We start from the raw sequence: 24713 nt of genomic DNA, 5'->3' as shown, positions 1-24713 counted from the left end.
TCCCAGGAGCCGATATCGGAAGTGACCACGACCTAGTTTTGATGATCCTCCGGCTCAAACTGAAGAAGATCAAGAAACAGGGACCCACTAGGATGAAGTTCGACCTCGAGAAGCTTAGGGACCCAAATGTCATCGAAGCGTTCCAAGCCATGATCGAGGGAAAATTTGCACCGCTCAATCTGCTTGACTCTGAAGAAACAGACGTGAATGTAATGACCGACACTTTCAACTCAGCAATTATGGAAACGGCCAGCGACATTCTTGGCAAACAACGTCGAGTGAAAAAGCCATGGGTTTCAGATGATATCCTCAATCTGTGCGTCAAACGTAGGGAGCTAAAGAAGAAGAGAAATGAGACTGAGGGAGCCAATCAGTATAAATTGGTCAACCAGGAAATAAAGAGGGGTATGAGAAACGCAAAGGAGTCATGGATCGAACAACAATGTCAAGACTTAGAGGAGAACTTGTCGAGCAATAATAGCAAGAAAGCCTACCAACTGGTAAAAGACCTGACCAGCACAAAGCAGGGTAGAGCCACCACCATACAGGACAAGGAAGGGAACTGTCTTACAGAAGAACAGGACATTCTTAAAAGATGGACCGAGTACTGTTCGGAGCTGTACAACCACATAGCTGATGTAGACCAGGAGTTACTCGATGTCCCACCTGCCACTAACACTGACAATCACCCTATCCTTAGGGAGGAAGTAGAAGCAGCTGTTAGATCACTGAAAAGGGGCAAGTCAGCAGGAGTGGATAACATCCCAGCAGAGCTGATTCAAGCAGGGGGAGAAGCTGTCATCAACACACTACACACAATCTGCAAAAAGATCTGGCAGACAGGAAACTGGCCCACACCATGGACACAGTCTTTGGTCATCACCCTTCCAAAGAAAGGCAATTTGCAACAGTGCCAGAACTATCGCAAAATCAGCCTCATCTGTCACCCGAGTAAAGTAATGCTAAACATCTTGCTGAACCGACTGAAACCACAAGCAGAAGCAATCATTGCGGAGGAGCAGGCTGGATTTAGAGCTGGTCGCAGCACGACAGAGCAGATCTTCAATCTCAGAATACTGTGCGAACGTTACCTACAACACCAGCAAGACCTCTACCATGTCTTTATAGATTTCAAAAAGGCTTTCGATAGAGTCTGGCATGCGGATCTATGGGCAACTATGAGACACTACAACTTCAATGTCAACCTCACCAGAGTGATCCAACAGCTTTATGACAAAGCCACCAGCGCAGTCATCTTCAATGGTGCAGTAGGGGAGTGGTTCAGGACAACAGTCGGAGTCCGGCAAGGTTGCTTGCTCTCACCTATTCTCTTCAACGTTTTCCTCGAGAAAATCATGTCGGATGCCCTAGATATGCATGAAGGGACAGTGAGCATCGGTGGCAGAACATGTAACAACTTACGTTTTGCCGACGACATTGATGCCCTTGCAGGAAAAGAAGAAGAGCTCTCCAGTCTGGTGGAACGCCTCGACAAGACCTCGGCAGCCTACGGGATGGAGATCAATGCACAAAAAACCTAGCTGATGACCAATAGCAGCGATGGTATCAACGTAGACATCAGGGCCAATGGCGAAAAGCTGGAAACGGTTCAGAGCTTCAAGTACCTGGGAGCAATAGTAACAGATGAAGGTTCAGGGCCAGAAATACTCTCCAGGATTGCACAGACAACATCAGCAGTAACGAAACTGAAGCTAATTTGGAAGGACAGGAACATCACCCTCCGGTCGAAGATCCGACTGATGCGCTCCCTTGTCACCTCCATATTCCTCTACGCCTGTGAGTCATGGACCCTGACAGCAGACATCGAAAGGAGGATACAAGCTGTAGAAATGAGATGTTTCCGCAGACTCCTCAACATATCCTACAGGGACCACATCTCAAATCAAGAAGTGAGGAATAGAATTGCCCAGGCTATCGGGCCCTACGATGACCTCCTCACCATTGTGAAAAAAACGCAAATTGAGATGGTTTGGCCATGTCACAAGATCTACAGGACTGGCTAAGACGATACTGCAGGGCACGGTACCAGGAGGAAGAAGGAGAGGCAGACAGAGGAAAAGATGGGAGGACAACATCCCAGAGTGGACGGGCCTATAAACTGCCTGATGCCCTTCGAGAGGCCGAGAACAGGAACAAATGGAAAGAAATAGTTGGGAGGGCATCTGTGGCGCCCCTACGGTCTACCAGACTCCGGGATAGGTGAGGTGAGGAGGTATTTATAATGGGTGATTGGCATACATGGTATGTAAAATGGGTTAATCGGCATACGTGGTATGTATGATGGGTTGATTGGCATACATGGTATTTATAATGGGTGAATGGTATACATGGTATGTATAATGGGTTGATTGGCATACATGGTATGTATAGTGGGTGATTGGCATTTACATGTATAATGGGTTGATTGGCAAACATGGTATGTGTGATAGATTGATTGGCATACATGGTCTGTATGAAGGGTTGATTGGCATACATGGTATGTATAATGGGTTGATTGGCATACATGTATAATAGGTTGATTGGCATACATGGTATGTATAATGGGTGGATTGGCATACATGGTATGCATGATGGGTTGATTGGCATGGTATGTATAGTGGGTGGATTGGCATACATGGTATGTATAGTGGGTCGATTGGAATACATGGTATGTATAATGGGTTGATTTGCATACATGGTTTTTATAATGGGTGATTGACATACATGGTATTTATAATGGGTGATTGGCATACATGGTATGTAAAATGGGTGGATTGGCATACGTGGTATGTATGATGGGTTGATTGGCATACATGTATAATGGGTTGATTGGCATACATGGTATGTGTGATAGGTTGATTGGCATACATGGGATGTATGAAGGGTTGATTGGCATACATGGTATGTATAATGCTTGATTGGCATACATGGTATTTATAATGGGTGATTGGCATACATGGTATGTAACATGGGTTGATCGGCATACGTGGTATGTATGATGGGTTGATTGGCATACATGGTATGTATGATGTTTTGATTGGCATACACGGTATGTATACTGGGTTGATTGGCATACATGGTAGGTATAATGGGTGGATTGGCATACATGGTATGTATAATGCTTGATTGGCATACATGGTATTTATAATGGGTGATTGGCATACATGGTATGTAACATGGGTTGATCGGCATACGTGGTATGTATGATGGGTTGATTGGCATACATGGTATGTATGATGTTTTGATTGGCATACACGGTATGTATACTGGGTTGATTGGCATACATGGTAGGTATAATGGGTGGATTGGCATACATGGTATGTATAATGAGTTTATTGGCATACATGGTATGTATAATGGGTTGATTGGCATACATGGTATGTATAGTGGGTGATTGGCATTTACATGTATAATGGGTTGATTGGCAAACATGGTATGTGTAATGGGTTGATTGGCATACATGGTATGTATGAAGGGTTGATTGGCATACATGTATAATAGGTTGATTGGCATACATGGTATGTATAATGGGTGGATTGGCATACATGGTCTGTATGAAGGGTTGATTGGCATACATGGTATGTATAATGGGTTGATTGGCATGGTATGTATAGTGGGTGGATTGGCATACATGGTATGTATAGTGGGTCGATTGGCATACATGGTATGTATAATGGGTTGATTGGCATACATGGTATTTATAATGGGTGATTGGCATACATGGTATTTATAATGGGTGATTGGCATACATGGTATGTAAAATGGGTGGATTGGCATACTTGGTATGTATGATGGGTTGATTGGCATACATGTATAATGGGTTGATTGGCATACATGGTATGTGTGATTGGTTGATTGACATACATGGTATGTATGAAGGGTTGATTGGCATACATGGTATGTATAATGGGTTGATTGGCATGGTATATATAGTGGGTCGATTGGCATACATGGTATGTATAATGGGTTGATTGGCATACATGGTATTTATAATGCTTGATTGGCATACATGGTATTTATAATGGGTGATTGGCATACATGGTATGTAAAATGGGTTGATCGGCATACATGGTATGTATGATGGGTTGATTGGCATACATGGTATGTATGATGTTTTGATTGGCATACACGGTATGTATAATGGGTTGATTGGCATACATGATAGGTATAATGGGTTGATTGGCATACAGGGTATGTATAGTGGGTCGATTGGCATTTACATGTATAATGGGTTGATTGGCATACAGGGTATGTATAGTGGGTCGATTGGCATTTACATGTATAATGGGTTGATTGGCAAACATGGTATGTATGAAGGGTTGATTGGCAAACATGGTATGTATGAAGGGTTGATTGGCATACATGTATAATAGGTTGATTGGCATACATGGTATGTATAATGGGTGGATTGGCATACATGGTCTGTATGAAGGGTTGATTGGCATACATGGTATGTATAATGGGTTGATTGGCATGGTATGTATAGTGGGTCGATTGGCATACATGGTATGTATAATGGGTTGATTGGAATACATGGTATTTATAATGCTTGATTGGCTTACATGGTATTTATAATGGGTGATTGGCATACATGGTATGTAAAATGGGTTGATCGGCATATGTGGTATGTATGATGGGTTGATTGGCATACATGGTATGTATGATGTTTTTATTGGCATACACGGTATGTATAATGGGTTGATTGGCATGCATGGTAGGTATACTGGGTGGATTGGCATACATGGTATGTGTAATGAGTTTATTGGCATACATGGCATGTATAATGGGTTGATTGGCATACATGGTCTGTATGAAGGGTTGATTGGCATACATGGTATGTATAGTGGGTCGATTGGCATACATGGTATGTATAATGGGTTGATTGGCATACATGGTATTTATAATGGGTGATTGGCATACATGGTATTTATAATGGGTGATTGGCATACATGGTATGTAAAATGGGTGGATTGGCATACGTGGTATGTATGATGGGTTGATTGGCATACATGTATAATGGGTTGATTGGCATACATGGTATGTGTGATAGGTTGATTGGCATACATGGTATGTATGAAGGGTTGATTGGCATACATGGTATGTATAATGCGTTGATTGGCATGGTATGTATAGTGGGTCGATTGGCATACATGGTATGTATAATGGGTTGATTGGCATACATGGTATTTATAATGCTTGATTGGCATACATGGTATTTATAATGGGTGATTGGCATACATGGTATGGAAAATGGGTTGATCGGCATACGTGGTATGTATGATGGGTTGATTGGCATACATGGTATGTATGATGTTTTGATTGTCATACACGGTATGTATAATGGGTTGATTGGCATACATGGTAGGTATAATGGGTGGATTGGCATACATGGTATGTATAATGAGTTTATTGGCATACATGGTATGTTTAATGGGTTGATTGGCATACATGGTATGTATAGTGGGTGATTGGCATTTACATGTATAATGGGTTGATTTGCATATGTGGTATGTATAGTGGGTTGATTGGCATACATGGTATGTATAATGGGTGGATTGGCATACATGGTATTTATACTGGGTGAATGGTATACATGGTATGTATAATGGGTTGATTGGCATACATGGTATGTATAGTGGGTGATTGGCATTTACATGTATAATGGGTTGATTGGCAAACATGGTATGTGTGATAGATTGATTGGCATACATGGTATGTATGAAGGGTTGATTGGCATACATGGTATGTATAATGGGTTGATTGGCATACATGGTATTTATAATGCTTGATTGGCATACATGGTATTTATAATGGATTATTGGCATACATGGTATGTAAAATGGGTTGATCGGCATACATGGTATGTATGATGGGTTGATTGGCATACATGGTATGTATGATGTTTTGATTGGCATACACGGTATGTATAATGGGTTGATTGGCATACATGGTAGGTTTAATGGGTGGATTGGAATACATGGTATGTGTAAAATGGGTTGATTGGCATACATGGTATGTATAATAGGTTGATTGGCATACATGTATAATAGGTTGATTGGCATACATGGTATGTATAATGGGTGGATTGGCATACGTGGTATGTATGATGGGTTGATTGGCATACATGTATAATGGGTTGATTGGCATACATGGTATGTGTGATAGATTGATTGGCATACATGGTATGTATGAAGGGTTGATTGGCATACATGGTATGTATAACGGGTTGATTGGCATGGTCTGTATAGTGGGTCGATTGGCATACATGGTATGTATAATGGGTTGATTGGCATACATGGTATTTATAATGCTTGATTGGCATACATGGTATTTATAATGGGTGATTGGCATACATGGTATGTAAAATGGGTTGATCGGCATACGTGGTATGTATAATGGGTTGATTGGCATATATGGTATGTATGATGTTTTGATTGGCATACACGGTATGTATAATGGGTTGATTGGCATACATGGTAGGTATAATGGGTGGATTGGCATACATGGTATGTATAATGAGTTTATTGGCATACATGGTATGTATAATGGGTTGATTGGCATACATGATGTGTATAGTGGGTGATTGGCATTTACATGTATAATGGGTGGATTGGCATATGTGGTATGTATAGTGGGTGATTGGCATACATGGTATGTATAATGGGTGGATTGGCATTCACGGTATTTATAATGGGTGAATGGTATACATGGTATGTATAATGGGTGGATTGGCATACATGGTATGTATAGTGGGTGATTGGCATTTACATGTATAATGGGTTGATTGGCAAACATGGTATGTGTGATAGATTGATTGGCATACATGGTATGTATGAAGGATTGATTGGCATACCTGGTATGTATAATGGGTTGATTGGCATACATGGTATGTGTAATGGGTTGATTGGCATACATGGTATTTATAATGGGTGATTGGCATACATGGTATGTACAGTATAATGGGTTGATTGGCATACATGGTATGTACAGTAAAATGGGTTGATTGGCATACATGGTATGTACAGTATAATGGGTTGATTGGCATACATGGTATGTATGGTGGGTGATTGGCATTTACATGCATAATGAGTTGATTGGCATACATGGTATGTGTGATAGGTTGATTGGCATACATGGTATGTATGAAGGGTCGATTGCCATACATGGTATTTATAATGGGTTGATTGGCATACATGGTATGTGTAATGGGTTGATTGTCACTTGTGGTATGTATAATGGGTTGATTTGCATACGTGGCACGTATAATGGGTGGTTTGCAAACTTAAGAGATGCCTTGTGCATTGAATCTTCAATCTTCTAAATGTAACAGTATTCCATATTTTGTTGTCAGAATATGCTATGATAGTTTGCTGACTAGTTACTTAAATGTGCTATATTATTTAAATTAACCATAAAATCTAAAAACTAATTTACTATCTCTTTTTTTCTCTGCTAATTAGGGGGGAGGAGTGAAATGTTGGCAGGGTGGCATGACGTGTACAAAATTTTTGCTAATATGTGCATGTGAGTAATGTAGTTACGCTGTAAAATGGGTTGATTGGCATACATGATATGTATAATGGGTTAATTGGCATACGTGGTATTTATAATGGGTTGATTGGCATATATGGTATGTATAATGGGTAGTTTGGCATACATGGTATGCATAATGGGTGGATTGGCATACATGGTATGTATAATGGGTTGAGTGGGTCAGTTCAGGTCAGGGGATCATGCATGTGATGTCATAATATTAGTTATGTCAATTTGTTATGTCCAATCCACAAGAATACATTTGTGAAACATATCTTCAATAATATTGTAACTGAAGCCCTACGATGCTTGCCATACACCGGACCAGCATCATTTTGCAAACTTACGAGATGCCTTGTGCATTGAATCTTAGCCGTTGATTTCCGTTAACCCTACATCAGCATTATTATCATATTCTTTGTTTCTGTTTATAGTTTTCTATGTTCTTTTCTGGTCATATTTCACCGTCATATTTTCTGCATTACTATATATGGTTGTATTTTTAATTCTATCAATACTGCTGTAGTACAATGTTGGTCTTTGTAATAAAAAGAACGGTGGTTGTGTTATAAACAATGCTTCCTCAAGCGGTTGAGTGATAAATATATTAATGCACAATGAATGGTGTATATGGCCAGAGACTGTATACTTTGTAGGCCCAACCTTCTCAATTCATATTCGCCTTTATATACAGAAAAATTAACGTGAAAGGTAATATGAAACGTAATTAACTGAAAATACAATGAATTTCAAGGATGGTTTGTTAAGGCTAATTATGTATCGATACTCTTTCATGTTTATGTATAATTATTCATGAGATGCTGATTATTTGTGTGTAACAGTTTAAACTTAAATCCTCTTTTCGTTTGTTTATCATTCCCAGCCAGTTTCCGTTGTTCATTTATACAGGTAGTTGCATAACTAAGCTTTATGTAAAATATAATCCAACTGAACTTAAATTTGTGAGTTCTTGTAGTTTTTCATTCCTTGCCGAAGGCCGAAGGTATCTATGCGATGGTGATGACGTGATGTGTATGTGTGTGTGTGTGTGTGTGTATGTGACACTTTGGCTCGTAAACACAACATCTTAAGAAATCAAAGATGCTTGAACTTCAAACTTGGTGTGTGGGTAGCCCTTAGTAAGTAGATGTTCATTGAGAGATCACCGGAGATCATAGGCGAACAAAATTGTTAACAGTGTATCTCAAGAAGTGAAAAATGATTGAACTTAGACTGTTTATTGACCTAGAAGAATAGCAACTCATCTCTATTGTTTTTTATGGAGATCAAAGGCAATTTGGTGTCATTATAGGTCAAAGGCTGTAAACCATGTAAACACGATATCTGAGAAATTGAAAGTTGCTTGAACCATAAACTTAGTATGTTGGTAGTTCTTAGTGATTAGATGTTCTTTATTCTTTTCATGGAGGTCAAAGGGGATTTAGGTCACCAGAGATCAAATGCTGCAAACATTGTAAACAGGATATCTCAAGAAGTGAATGTTACTTGAACTTCAAACTCTGTTTGTTGGTAGCCCTTGGTTAGCAGATGGTTCCTTTTGTTTTTCATGGAGGTCAAAGGTTGTTGGATATCAATTGTTGTTTACAGTCAGAATAAGTCTAAGTATGCAGAAGTGAAGTTTGTTTGACCTTCGACCCTCTTTGCATAGGTACGCATTACTCAATTCTGCAAGACTTGTCATTTCCGATCAGCAATTCAGCTCGTTAGAAAACATTGCATCTATAGTTTCTTCTCATACTGGCGAGAAATTACAAAGTCACGTGACGTTCTGGTTTACATTGCGTTTATGATAACACTATTAATCTAAGTATGTTGTACTACTACTCCGTATGTAGGGTATTGGTTAGAATTGAAATCTAATCCATGCTACCTATGAGTTTATTTTGTTATCATCAAACAGTATGATGCTCCCAAATTTCTCACAGAACAGTTTGTTTTTCACCTGTTGACTTACCCCTCTCGTCTTCCTTAGGCCTGCAACGACTTGACTGATTGTTTGATATTGTTAGTATTTGCATACAATGTAATAGTTGTACACAGTTTCCATAGTACACAGTAAGCCTATATTCCACTCGATGTAAGATGAAACATGTGACCCACAGCATGGAGACATGTCACGTGCTCTGTAACATCACAACTGTAATCACTTAAACGGGAGATGATTGTCACATGGTAATGTCTTCAAGTTTAGTGAAATAACTAGTGATGGGAGGGGGTGAGGTGTGATGGTTATAAACGGTCTCTGTTCTTCTATCTTTCCTAACATGCAGCGCATAGCCCTGTTCACGCAGTAGTTTAGTATCATGGAATTTGGTGGCGTGGAAGACGGAGTGTTCTTGAGACGTTTATTATTAATAACCCACATTAAAGGTGATATTCGTTGCACCGACAGGCTGAATACATTGAATGTCAAAGGAAGGTGTGTGAGCCGGAAAGGGTGGCTGGAGATGAGGGGTGCATTATCACTTCTTCCTTAGTTCACTTGTTAGATCAAGACGTGCAGTTTGTGACATTCTTCAGTGTCGACGACAATAGCTACACTCATCTGCAATTGTACTTTGCGACATTACTGTGTCATTTGGCTGGATCCTTTGTTAGCGAAAAAATGCAATTTAATCAAATGATCGATTTGTATTTAATTCATATTCTCATTTTACGTTTGGTGTCAACATTTCTAGATAAACGTCAAAACTTTATGATAAACGTTTCAATTTCGATAAAGCGTCGAAAATTTGTGATATCAGTCTAAATTGTTCTATAAAAAAATCAAATATCAGAAATAAATCACACAATTTCAACATGTAAAGTCATTTTTCTTTTCGGGAATGACAGTCGGAAGTCGAGGTAAGCAGAGTAAAGTCAACAAAGCATCTGTTAACATAATTTTCTGTGATCAATGTTCCTTCTGAGCCATCGTATACCCTTACAAATTATATTTCGTACTTTGTCGGAGCAGATGTTGCCACCTGGTACAGCTAAAACCAACCCAAACATGAAAAAAGGAAACCTGGACAATAATGTTTCATATATAATGTATAATTCTATCATTCCAGTTTTGGTTCTTTCAGAGGAAGGCAAACAAATATTTGAGGGCTTATTCCCCTCTCATAGCTACTCCTCTGCACCTCCCCTGCCCTCCATTGTGGTACAAGATTAGTTTCAATACAGAATAGTTAATTTCATGATTTCGTATTAACGTTATTTTTTCGTATTGAGAGAGAGTAAAAGTGATTGTTTTACACTGAAGTTTAGTTGCTGCCCAGTGTACATGACTACCCCTGTAGAAAAGAGTTCTCTCCATAGCATTGTAATAAGAGCTCAGTAAAAAAATTCAAACACAGGACCGCAACACTTGACATAGATGCCTTATTGAGCATTGGTCGTTGATTTTCAGTAGGCTTACAGCTTTTACTTTATCATGCTTGACTTGTGACTTGAGTTACAATAAAATCAAATGACTTGAGCGAAAAATTGTGAATTGATTTAAAAAATCATCGGCTTGTTGAAAAGAATGTGATAAACTCAACTCAAATTTCAGCTAACAGTAAAATTTAAATCAATAAAGTGTCATCCATTGTAACTTGATGAATAATGATTAAAGCAACAAAGGTTTTCCAGCAGCATAATCCAGTCATTTCCAGAAAATAAAACGAAAACATTTTTTCACTTGTTACATATCAGAACATGAGAAAAGGGGACTTTTCAAACAGGGCTTCCCGTTCTGTAATTGTTTTTTTCTTCTTCTTAATGTGAATATCCTTCTTTTCGTATCTATCTATCGTTATCTTAAACTTATTATATTTATATTAACATATTTTTTTCACATCTAACCTACCTTTCGTAATCAGGAACTAGCTTGCCTATAGTTATCGCTATTTACTTAGCCTGCAAAACAAACTAAATTTAGAACGTACTTTACTACCGTTGTATGACAGTCACTGTTTACACAACAAACAAATATAAAGATCATAAGAAGTGCACCCCGTGGTATCGTATAATTGTTTCATAGTTAGTTGATATTATCATTATTACGATATATGACTATATATCTTTTCAGATTGAAGATAAGATGTTTCACTATAAATATTCTGGTTTAAAAAGATGGATAACGAAGATGTATTTTTTACTCATTGGTAAAAGAGGAACATATTCTAGATGCGTCCCGATCAACTTTATAGGGCAGCTTGAAAATTTATTAGGGAGAAATATCTTCTCCCTAATAAATTGGCTTTTCTAAAACAAATAACAAAATACTATTCCGGAGCTAACAGCATCGATAAGTTTCATTCTAGTCATATAAACGGCATATGATACAGACTCGATAAACCCAATCAGCATAAGTCACATATACGGATGTCGTGTATGAAAGGTAAATGTTACATCCAGTCCGCATATGTGATAAAATCTACAAACAACTAGAACAACTGTAATATGCCGGTTCGACGTTTTTTTTTTTTTTTTCCTTTGACGTAGACCAAAGCTAGGCCATATTTTTAAAAAGTACTCTAGCTAGCATGCGACTGCAATATAAACGAAGAAAATTATAACTAAAACCATCACACATTAACCGGACAACCAAGCTCATTAACGGTTGTTTTTTACTGAAAGAGTAGGAGTACTTTACACAACAGAGACATTTTATGGCGACCAGAGTGGTGAGTACTATACTCCTGATTTTAAAACCAACTTTGATTTTTTTCTCGACTCTATAATGACCTGAGTAAGCGGAGTGTTTGTGCAACTTTTAATATCTGGAAAGTATCATTTCCGGTATCTGAGAGGCACATGCAAACAAATGTTCTAGCTTGTTTTATTTTAGTACTCCACTCAAATAGTGACATAGCCTAGTTGTCCCTAAAAAATGCCGTGAAAAGGCAACCCATCCTCCTCCCAACCCTCTTCCCACACACAATTAATTCTGTGTAATACTTCCATATTAGTCTGTGCATGCAGTTATCAGATTAATGTGAATATGTTGCAAAGTAGGTAGTAGCTTATTTTCCTATTCATGAATTGTTAGTGATAACCCCAGGACATCATAACCGTCATCCAATGTTATTCTGGCATGTGGATCTATCGTTAGGGATACCTTTTTTTTTATGTAAAATGAGGTGTTAACATTTTTAAAATTAGGCTTTAGTTATATCGCATCCGAAAGAACAGCCGTGGGCCTATAAGCTAACTATACCCAGGGTCCAGTGAATAACAATAAAGCAGCTGAACATACGACACTAGTAAAGTAACTAGATTTTTATGTAATTGCCTCTACTATCGCTTCCTATTAAAATTATCTGTAAAACTACAGTCCACTGCCACATTTTTGGCTACCCAAATGCGGCATTCTCCCTACTTCAATTTCTATGATCCTCGCCTAGTTAGCGAAATGTAACGAACATAAAGTGATTTACACCGAAGGCCTAATGCACGATTACTCATAACGAATACAATGTAGGTAGTAGTCGTCATCAAAACACGTAATATACGTACGGAGCCGCTAGCTGTGGAAACTTACTTTGACTTTGTAGTATATAATGCCATGACATTACGGGCTAGATGTTCGTGCCCGAGATTACCAAATAAAACCTAGTAGTTGCGGATAAATACATTTGTTGCTTGCAACATTTTTGCAGGATGTTTTTAACTAAAATGCCTTCAAATGTTACATATCTTGTTTAATTCGTGAATAATGATACCAAAGTAGAGTGTTTTACGTATTGTTTTGAAGAAGTATGCTACTAAAAGAGATTCATTTTCTTTACCTGTGCAGAATTAACTGTTCGCCGCTACAACTCTTTGCAAATCTGGGTCTGGATTGTTTCCTGCGTAGCCAAGCTGTGATATTGAGATTACTACGAAGAATGTACGTTGAGCTGGCATTCACCAGCCAGCCATGTATATGATTGAGCGAGCGAGTAATCCCAACATTGTAGCGCGCATGCGCACTACAATAAATATGACTCTACCTCTGTACTTCCACCAGGGATCCTCTGATGATCAACTAAACACCACTTCTGTGGTCCCGTTCCAACCTCGCAACCCCTTATGCAAAGTAGTTAATTCACTGTTTCGCGGCTATTTTTAAAGTAATGCAGTTATATATGTATTTAGTTTTTTATGTGTAAATTAAAGAAATAAATATTTGTTTGTCATGTTTGTACTGGTTGTAATCAAAAGCAAACGTCGACTTTAGGCACTTGCGATGTTATATGGAAACATTATTGAACATTAAAACACACTGCTAACAGTCCAGGTGGAATGTATATTTCACTTTCGTAGAAATGAATACAAATAAACAAGTGAATTCCATGAATTGAAGTGACCTGACAATGTACCTTAATACTTTAGACTGTTAGTTGCTCAGATAAAACTAAAAACTCTTTGGAAAGCAACACTTTTATGGCTAATGAAGGATATGTCTACCCTATATTACCATAAGGCATATGTCTACCCAAGATTACAACAAGGGATCTGTCTACCCTAGATTACAATAATGGATATGTCTACCCTAGATTACAATAAGGGATATGTTTACCCAAGATTACAATAAGGGATATGTCTACCCTAGATTATAATGAGGGATATGTCTAGCCTAGATTACTATAAGGGATATGTCTACCCTAGATTACAACAAGGGATATGTTTACCCTAGATTACTATAAGGGATATGTCTACCCTAGATTACAATAAGGGATATGTTTACCCTAGATTACAATAAAGGATATGTCTACCATAGGTTAATATAAGGGATATGTCTACCTTAGATTTTAATGAGGGATATGTGTACCCTAGATTACTTTAATGGATATGTTTACCCCTAGATTTCAAATTCTGCCTAGAGTTACCCTTTAAGACAATATTTTACTGATAAAGTAAGCATTAGCCTGTTTTACCGCCAAGCAGTGTCCAATACGTTGATAGGAACACCCTACGTCAAGAAAACACTAATTTCGAAATGTAGAAAACTATATACCATATCAACCTTCCTGTAGCGTCAGTTACAACATACCCATACGGAAACTCAAATATATAGTGGAATCAATCTACACTGTTACTTTGTTTTTTTTGTGATTGAGTGTTGTATAGCATTTCAGTTTAAATAATTATTTTCATCTCTTCTACAGGTTTCACATAATACCGACGAATGGTACGGTATTGAATCTTATGTTACTTTCCACGTTTTGTAGAAGGCCCATGTTGAGAAGTGAATAAAGCAAACTGTTGTACGGGCTTGTGTATATTTGATCAGTAATCTCTCAGTTGTGGCGTTTATTGCATTAACGAACGGATGGAACGCTGTCTGTCTAGATTATCTGAGACATGTATTTCAGTACACTTAATTCTTGAACTATCTTTGCTTATACTTCCAATAGCTTAGAATGATATCTCATAGCGAAACAGTCATCGGTAAAACAATATTTATTTGATATGAAACAATACATTGATAATTTGTGACTTTCTCTTGGCGGGCTGTAGCGTATACTTTAATGTAATAAACACGTATTTAGATTTGTTTGTCGCTAAATTTAATGTAAATATTTATAACGTGGATTTTATTCTAATTAATTTTCGATATTGATTTTTTGTTTATTTAGCTCATAAATCAACATCATGTTCTTTTTGTATAGTCGAAAGAAACTAATGTAACAAAACTGTTTTCATATGATGAACATACTTACATCAAATCTAGATGCTATCTCCAAGAGCTGGATAGTGGATCTCTGAAGAAGTTTGCTGTCGTCGAACTTGATGCAAACATCTTTTGAACACAGATCCCTGACGGTGTCCTTGATTCCATCTACCTCAACAGTTTGCTCCAGGATGCAGAGGATGGCAAACTTATCACCGTCTTTCCTGCTCTTCAAGTATTCTATTATTCTCTTCCCAACTGCTGAGCTAATCCCACAGGTGAACCGATAGAGGTACTGAAGATTAAATGGATCCACTTTATCAAGAACTTTCTTCAGCTCAGATGCATTTCTTGTAGCAGCTACAACTTCTACCAGTCTAAAACACGCAAACCATTCACAAAATAGTTGATGGTAAAACCTTAAGTCAGTCTTTGTCTGTATGTCTGTAGTAGAAGCCTGTTCGTTTGTCTCAGCAGACACTTCTTCCTCTACCAATATACCAACAGCAATATAATGTTGACAAAATTCTTGACCTAGTCGTGTACAGAGTCCATCCTTACGCCATGATAACTGTTTGTTTTTACCGCAGAGACCTTCAAATGCTACTTTACTCAGTTCGTTGTGTTCACTTTCATATTCGCTCATGTGTTCCTTTGCGTGTTTGTCTAGTGATTTGTTTCTCATGTGACTATGGAAACATTTAATCATGTAGCGAAAGAAACTGGTAACTGACTTTAATTTCTGAAGATGTGTCTTTTCGTGGGTCATGTGAGAAAACATTACAAATAAAAGAGGCACTTGACATAGGTCATCCAGGATCGGGTTTTCTTTCAAAGCGCGCTTAATGTTAGCAACGCTTTCTTCGTCTTCCCCGGTAACAGCCTTGCGAATGTACTGGTCGCGTGCTTTTTCGTCAAAGCCAACTAACCTAACATATTTTGTGTTTGATTTGTCATAGTCCTTCGGAAGATATCTGGTGGTCAGCGTGACGTCAATATTCCCAAACAGATTCCTCGTAATGATACGTCCTACGTCACTTCCTGTAGTTCCGTCCCTATCAGGAAACTCGTCATACCCGTCCAGGAGTACCTTAACAGAAGAACAGCTTTCAATGATATTTTTAATATCAGAAGATTTGATACGAGGATCGTTTGGTGCTAAGAACAGTTTAATTGCTTGATAGATAGATATCTTGCTGTTCAGCTGCCTCAACCGGAGAAGAATTAGAATCTCTACGTCTTTTAAAGGTGAATCCTTGACTTCATTGCACCAATCATAGGCGAGCTGTAGGGTTACTGTTGACTTACCATACCCGGCTTCTGCTTCTATGATGCGCCGTTTGGCTTTCATTCGAGGATCTGTGAAGATATCTTTGTACGAGTCCACACGTACCCACGGTCCTTCTTTCTCCTTCCTCTCTCCTTTATCAATATTGATCTCTGTACCGCCCTCAACAAATACCTTGTCAACACAATATAGTCTGTCCTTGATGTACGGTATGGGCTGGATTGCGTCATATTGTAGTTTATACCTGCTCTTCAGAGAACTTATGAGTATGGCCTTTTTGTCTGAAAAAATGGCAACATTTGTTTTGTAAACATTGCTAATTGGTCAATAAAATTGGGGCGTGTCAGTGGTTAAATATAAACTGGAAACAATTATGGCGGGCAATATGTTTAATGTCGCTGTGAACGACAAAATTATACCAGTTAAATCGGAGATATATGCAATTTTATGTCGCCTTATATGCGTTCATATCTACATATAACAATTCCAATCGGTTAGGTCAAATGAATAAGGCAGAAACAAAACAATGAAAACAATCACGTTGAACTCTCGATCATACATGTAAGAGTAATTACAATGCTGAGGCTTAAATCCTTATCAATGTTTATTTTGAACATCAGCTATCTTATGCTTAATTTACTAATACAAAACTATGTAATTACAACAAACCTTGCACTGTAAGGCGCTCCATCGATTATGACGTCACAACAACTTTCGTGACTGGTTGGCGAGATAAACTTGGGTCTTCACTTTTCTTTTCCGTTGATTGTTATTATACATGATTATCTTTCAAAGCGATGATCTGTTGAATATACATTGATACAGAATGCATGGTTAAAACTAACTTAAAAAAAATTATCATAAATCAAACTTTGATTCTATAAGTCAACAGAACCAGTCACTTTACCAACAGATCTCTGGCTCGACAAAGATTACTTAAAGGTGAATCTCTCCTTATCTCTTATTTACTGTTTATCGTTCACACAAAACATCGACCTTTGAAGTAATCTAATATTAACCCGCCCTGAAAAAAATCAACTTTCTGTTTTGTTATCAATGTTCATGATATCCTTTAAGAATGTGACCTACAGGTCGTCAGTTTAGATGGCGGGCTTCACAATTATTGCGAGGCTCTCTCCTAATTGCAGATACAACGGTTATTCATTTGCATGTTAAAGAATCTGTTTGAGATAGTTTTTATTATTTTATCGATGCTAATCGATAGTGACATCAGATAAAAATGTTCGTCGTACGTTTGACTATAGTCAAGGTTCATTGCAAAAAGTGAGGTTATAATCTGTTCTCATATTTAAACATTTTCCAATTTGGTCTTATTGTGTGTAATGAAGCAATACAAAGCACACGTGACGAAATATTAACGTTGAGGATCAAATCAAATTGAGTAACTATTCCCTCAGTAACATTTACTTGATGAAATTAGAGAGAAAGATGACACACTGTTAACAATATACACTCTTGTGTATACTATTAGTAAAACTGATGCAATGGCCCATATTCTCCCCACATGATTTAACCCATGTTCCATACGGATAGAAAGTAAGCTATATGTATCTCTCTCATGCATATCATTGCAAGCTGAAAATAATCCTATTCCTTGAGGAATCTATTTAATGATTGCCATCTCGATTCATTCATTTAAGTTGGACCTAAGCCTAAAGGCGCAAGGCCTGCTATGAAAATATTACAATTCTACATTTCTGTTTCGATAGGACTCACTCTTAGTATATTTGTGATCTGACCTGACAGCAATTAAGTGAAAGGATAGCACATGATCTGATTGAAAGAGATATGTTGTAGCTGCATGAATGAACTATTAAATAACCAGGATTTACAAAATAAGAGTTTGACTAACATCAGCCTAAAACTATTCCCTTCAAATTTATGAAATATTTCAATCGACATTGAAATATGATCATACAGACATGGGTTATAATCCTTATAAATTGAACTTTAAATTTAACATTGCCTGTGTTATGAATGAAGTTTTCAGTATATCAGTACATAGCCTGTGTTATTAATGAAGTGTTCAGTATATCAGTACATATATAGCTTCACACCATTACTGTCTCATGTACGTTACTTACCAATACGATCATTGCTATGTGGGTTTATCCTCCAGAGTAAAATTTAAGTCTAGAATCCTTTAATCCTTTAATAACAGATACAAATCACGAAAGAAGAACATATGGAAACAGGAATGAAGAACATCTAACTGACAATATGGCGTCGTGTAGGTCATGTGACACTCGAACATACGATCCTGGACGCTAAATAGATATCGGTAGGAATCAGTCTTTAGTTGTAACTGGTTTCAAAGTTTGTTGTTAATAGTTTACACAATCAAAGACTTTACTTGATGATAGAATTCATATCTGGTAATTATCCCTTGTTTTGTTTATTCTGTCAATCAGCCGTTCAAAGGTACCTGCCGTACGTATATGCATTTGCTCTCTGTTACTTTAATTAATACGCAAACATTGTAAGTTTCCAATATATTTTGTACTATGTGCGTAATATGCCTGTTAAGTACGCAAACCGTGTAGATGAAACTACAAGCGTTGATGCCCAACTCTGAATATGTCTTGCTTTACGAAATGAAAAGAACGTAAAACCACTGTTTAGTACACAAATATAAAAATGGAAAGAAATTGTACACAATTTGACAAAAAAAAAGAGTTTAGATATAATGAGCTATAGAGCAGGAGTCTAACAAGTAATATCAGGATTGCAAGGGTCCGTGTATAGAGTCCCGTTCTAGAAACAAATAGTATTTTACTCCGTTCAAATTAATCATCCCGGTCAGTTCTCCGTTGTTGATGAACTTCGGCAAGACAGGATGCAAATGAACGGAAGAACAAAGTTATAGTTACAGCCATCAAGAAAATATATAATACAATTGTGCATTCTGATGTATATTAAGACTATAAAGTAGGTCCATCTAAGTAACCCTCAACGCAATGTTTTACTAATAAATACTAGAGGTGATGATACAACCGTAGCCCGAGTCCACATCTCACCCGAATGATTGCAACAATCCACCGACTGAATCCCCCCCCCCCCCGATTGATGATCAAGGAGGGGCCATGACCACTTGTATTGCTAACCTTATTTATGATACATACGCTCAGGGGCGGACTGGGTCTTAAAATCGGCCCGGGCATTTTTAACCTAGACCGGCCCATTATTCATTGATATGTTACTTATAGTAATCGCCGCCCCGGGGGGGGGGTGTAAGGGGAGGGGTGCCCGTCCCCATTGAGATTGTGTTTAAGTTAAGGAATGCCGAGATGCAAAATGATGCTATATTTTTTTTTCAATTTTGTAGGTTATAATAAACCATTAAAAAAAGACCCAAAAATCATTTTCTAGGAGCAACACTTGATTTAACCGAGAAAAGTTTAAAAATGATAAAAAAAAATAGACAAAAATAAATGTTTTAGACTGAATTCTATTTAGTTCTTCAAGCATTTGTGACAACTCGTCGTCTGCAAAAAATGGAAAAAACGTAAATAAAATCCACTAAAACATATATGTTCAATAACACGAGCACATGCCATGTCTATAGGAGCCTACACAGTTCGCTAATTCTGGAAGCCACAGCATCAATGATATTTTTTGGGTGTCGAGTTTGGCAAGGATCCTTTTTTCCACAGACATCAACATGAACGCCTCAAGATGTTCTTGTGTCATTGTACAAACACCCTACTGTATGTAGGTCATCATACATAATCTTTCAGGACTTAGCTACTGAGTGATATCCAAATAATCTAATAAGATTTTACCTTTTTTTCACTTCGTTTTCTGGAGGACGAGGTGCAGATTAATACAATCTGTATTCTCTGCCAATGCTATGTATATGTCAGAATGCATTGTTAACCGTACTTGCATATCTTGTCGTAAAAATATTAGGAAGGACGGGTTGCCAATAGCACGTTCAATTTGTTACGAACTAACAGCGTAACTAACATGTTCATTTCATGATTGTAAGGCTCCTAGCCTGTGTCCATGGTACGTTATATATTAACGATGAAAAACATTAACTACACAATTGTACGTATATAGACAAGCATACGCAGATATCCATATTTCAGTGACTCAAATGAGGTGTTGTTTGTCATAAAGACGACAAGGCGGTACCACGTGACGCAGGGAACTGTGTGTAAAAGTGTCAATTACTGAAGTAAATGTATCTTTTTCAGGGAAATCTCGATCTATTCTTAGTGTGGCTAATGAGGGAGCCTATTCAGTACCATATATGTTATGGTTATTTACTTCTTGTTTGCCGATTTTCCTTTTTGCCAACCCCGTTTGCGTGTCGGGGAGGGGGGTCTTTCCCTGTCCTTAGCCCTTCTGGATACGCCGAAACTCGTATCGAGTTTTAAGCAAGAAAATACATTCAGAGAGAGGAATTACATTCCTCCCGAATGTATTCTAAGCTCTAGTCTCGTTGGGACTTCAGCTGCACCAGTTTCAGTGTTCAGATATAAATGTTCCCTGATAGTCATTTTATAGCAAAAAAATAAATACATTTCAAAGAGGAATTCCGTTGTACTGATATGTATTTCTATATTTCTTACTATTTTATTCCCCCTCCCCCTTATTGCAAATGTCCGATATGCAAATGAGTTATATAGTGTATTGAGTGACTGGGAATTCTCTCAAGTACACAATCGCGGTAGCAGACGGTGAGAATGGGCTCAAGTGGATATGATGTGTCAAAGAGGAGACATGTTTGAGAGAAGTAGTTGAATCCAAGTGTAAAAGGTATACATGGATGACCATTAAATCTACTTTTCTCGCCAATGATGTCCAATTGTTATGGTAATTAAACCCCATAATTGAAATGTTTAAGGTAAAGCTTTGGAATGTTCAGTCCTTTATATATTGATATGCACATCGATACACATGCTCTGTTATTATATTTTTTCAATTAATTGGATTATTAGTCTTAATTGAATGTTACCTTTTTGAGAACCTCAACCTACTCTGCTTGCCTCTGATTTGCTATTCTTCTTGTATCTACATTACTTAGCATATTTCTCTTTTATACTAAAGAGTATCTACATCACACAATAACAACAGCCAGTATTGTGAATCTTGTTCTGTCATTTACTTCGTCTGCTCATCGATACAACCAGGGTAACGTTGAGATTGGTTCCTGTCATAAGAAATGCTCTTTTTTTTAATGAAAAGTACCCTTTACAAATGTTTTAATATAAAAGTGCCCTTTTAGTTAAAAAGAGCAATTTTGTTGAGAAATCTATGACAAATATCAATGAAAAGAACTGTTTTGTTCTAAGACCCTTTATTTATTGAAATTTGTGGTACGAAATCCACATAGATTATTTTCTCTACAAGATGTTCCCCTAAAATGAATGTCACATATCCCACTGACCTGATGCCTGTCACCCACTCCTTCCGTTTTGTTATCTGAGACATAATGTTAGCGATAAATTGTGATATGTCCCACTGCTTTCAATATCTGCCACCCCCCTTCTGAGTTGAACCATCTTCCAAGCCCCTGTATAAGGAGACAATGAACAGGAATAGGTCACGTGGTTCCCAATAAACATTCCACAATAGGCAGACTATGATCGTTCGTTTTAATTAGAAAAGATAAAAACAGAAGTAATTCCCGTTATCATAGAATTTATACACGTGTTGTCATTGGCTGATTCAGATTCTCTTATTGACTCTTTATGATATTCATTTCTCATAAAATATATCATTTCTTAGTTAGTGTTGTAGAAAGCACGGAACGCTTACTAACAGTGTTAATTACTGAATCAATGTTAATTTATTCAGATAAATTTCGTTATTTACTTAGTGTGCTGACTAATGATAGAAAGCTTGAGCAGGGGCAGATTACGCCGTACTATAAACACAACTAGCCTATCCAGTAATATATAATATAGTAACATGGCTATTAACTTTCGTTTGCCACTTTTTTTCCAACCCCGTTTCATCCTTGGACATTTTTGTGGGGGGGGGGGTGGGGACTTAACTCTTCCTCCACCCCTCTTCCCCTACCCCTCTTGCTATTCCATTGCTTGCAGAGAGTTTTAAGCACAAAACAAATTTCAGAGGAAGGAATTAAATTAATCCGAAATGTATTCTAAGCCCTGTTGGGATTCCTTGGTTTTGACCTGAGACATTTTCACTCCTATTTTCTGAATGAGATGGTCAGGCGCCCTCGAAAGTAAAAGTTATTCGTCCGCGCGTTGTTGGTCGCGTATACATCTAAGATAACATACGCCCTCAATTAGGTTGACAGCAGCACACGATTAGCTAGTTTGGTTATGGTAAAGTAATGGTTATTGATAGAATAAATAAAGCATTTTGAAGGATCAAGTTGCTGAAACATTTTCAGATTAAATAGATATGTTGATTGTTATTGTCTCGCAAGGAAGGAATGATAAACTGAAGTTCTACACGCCATGTAATGAACTCAAAGAAAAAAGTCGTTCGATATTTGATCGAGTCATTTTGATTTTAACGGGCCTCTCCAATGTCATATCCGAGGTTGCTCTTATATGTCCTGACAGAGTTTAGACTGTCTGTCCTAACGTGCGTTATCTGTACAGTGTACAATACTATGCTTTAAAATAACACCATGTCGTATATGTACAACACTCACAAGTATACGAACACGCAGAGTGAACTGTATGACGACGCAGAGGCGTAGAAAAGAAAGTGAACGATTTTGATCATTGTCTTCTCCTGTAAAATATCATTTTGCAACTAAGCACCCGTAATGAGGTAGAATTTTTAAATGCGAGGGGGTAATACCTCTACGTAAGGCCCCTTTCCCAAGCCAACATATTCACTAAGATAATTAAGTGAAAAATTGTGTCACCAAGCCCCAAAACAAACATGGAAAACCAGGGCCATATACCGTGTTTACTGATCACTTTGAGCCTCGTTGCTGTGTATGCGTGAGCTGACTCTCTGGAATCTGGAATCAAATAATGATGATCTGTTCTCTCCTGAGGCTGGTTTGTATATATGTGCCACTATAAGATTTATATTTACCAATAGCAACAGTTTTTATGCTCGTAAACCGCAATCATAAGTTTAATCTCGGCGAAAGAAAAATTCACCACCAACAACGAAAAGCTAAGATTTAAGGAGCCACAGAAGTATTTCCGAAAGAACTTCCGCGAAGAGACTGACCTAGGGAATATATCGAAAGCCCTCTAAAATGAAGATTTACAGCAGATCTAGAAACTTGACACATTTCGGATTAGTCACAACGTACTTCCAACTTTAAATTAATATTTTATGTATAATATTCTTTTTATTCCACTTCTATTTGCCCAGAACTTGTGTTCATGCTGTGATAAACTATTTGCCATGTCGATGAAACACAGTTTTGTGTAAATGCGTTTACGCTACAGTTTGATTTAAACGTAGTTTACAAACTACACGTTGTCACCTACCTTAGGTTGAGTCGCTTGGTAAATAGCGTAGAGGTAAAAATTATATTTTAAAAGAGAATGGATGTAATGAATACGGATATCGATATTAGCGCGATATATTTGTAGTTAACACACACTTTATATTTGTTTTGGACATGTCAAGTAAGTTATTTCTAGTACTTCAAAAACGTTGCTGCTACGCAGATAGATATCGAGCGCAGAAGCGCTATAAGAAATCTCTGGTAATAATGTATGAGTGACGTTGCTCATGTCAATATGTTACATTAAATCACTTTATGAAATACATAGGGTAGTAATATGATATCAGTTATGATGTGTAACAATGACCTATGATGTACATTTTGCAATGGGACTATAGAACTGGATATTTACATGTTATTGAAAATAAAATTACAATCGATCAAGCTAGACACTCTTCTAGATTTGTGAAGCAGATCAGTCCAGTTCCAGCCTCCAAAGCTATTTGCTCTTTTTCTCTTTTATTCTTAACAGGATATTAACGAACGGAAACATTTCAATAGTTTAAAGTCAATAAAATGATTAAAAAAGTACGCAAAGCTTGCTAAGACAGTGATAGTTAGGGTTGCAGAGCAATGCAAAATGGACATTGGTGACCAGTATTCGACTTCTCTAGCATGTTTAGAGCCAATACCGATCGCTTTTATAGTAATTTCAAGTGCAATATGTAAAAATAGCTTTGAAGTACTGAAATTTGTCTTGCATCGTCTGCTGTCAATCGGCCCGGGTTAATTCAGGATTTGGAAAAGGCTCCACGGAGAAGTAA

At 37.6% G+C, this 24713-nt stretch overlaps 2 protein-coding genes across 3 annotated transcripts in view; both read right to left on the bottom strand.

Annotated features, from left to right (window-relative positions):
* Nucleotides 1-18713, bottom strand: part of LOC139954918 (uncharacterized) — an 83034-nt gene extending 64321 nt beyond the window's left edge. Inside the window, exons 1-3 of the mRNA XM_071954909.1 lie at nt 18575-18713; nt 17139-17271; nt 15231-16750 (exon numbers count right to left, since the gene is read on the bottom strand). Coding sequence (XP_071811010.1) covers nt 15231-16750; nt 17139-17160 — 1542 coding nt within the window. The 5' untranslated portion in view covers nt 17161-17271; nt 18575-18713. The remainder of the gene's footprint in view (nt 1-15230; nt 16751-17138; nt 17272-18574) is intronic.
* LOC139954916 (uncharacterized) overlaps nt 1-24713 on the bottom strand; it is a 160678-nt gene that overhangs the window by 121862 nt on the left and 14103 nt on the right. The gene's annotated exons all lie outside the window — the stretch shown is intronic.

This window comes from Apostichopus japonicus, chromosome 17 (genome assembly GCF_037975245.1).
Source record: "Apostichopus japonicus isolate 1M-3 chromosome 17, ASM3797524v1, whole genome shotgun sequence".
Taxonomy (NCBI): domain Eukaryota; kingdom Metazoa; phylum Echinodermata; class Holothuroidea; order Aspidochirotida; family Stichopodidae; genus Apostichopus; species Apostichopus japonicus.
Note: the sequence above shows the minus strand (reverse complement) of the source record. Positions and strands in the feature narration are given on the sequence as shown.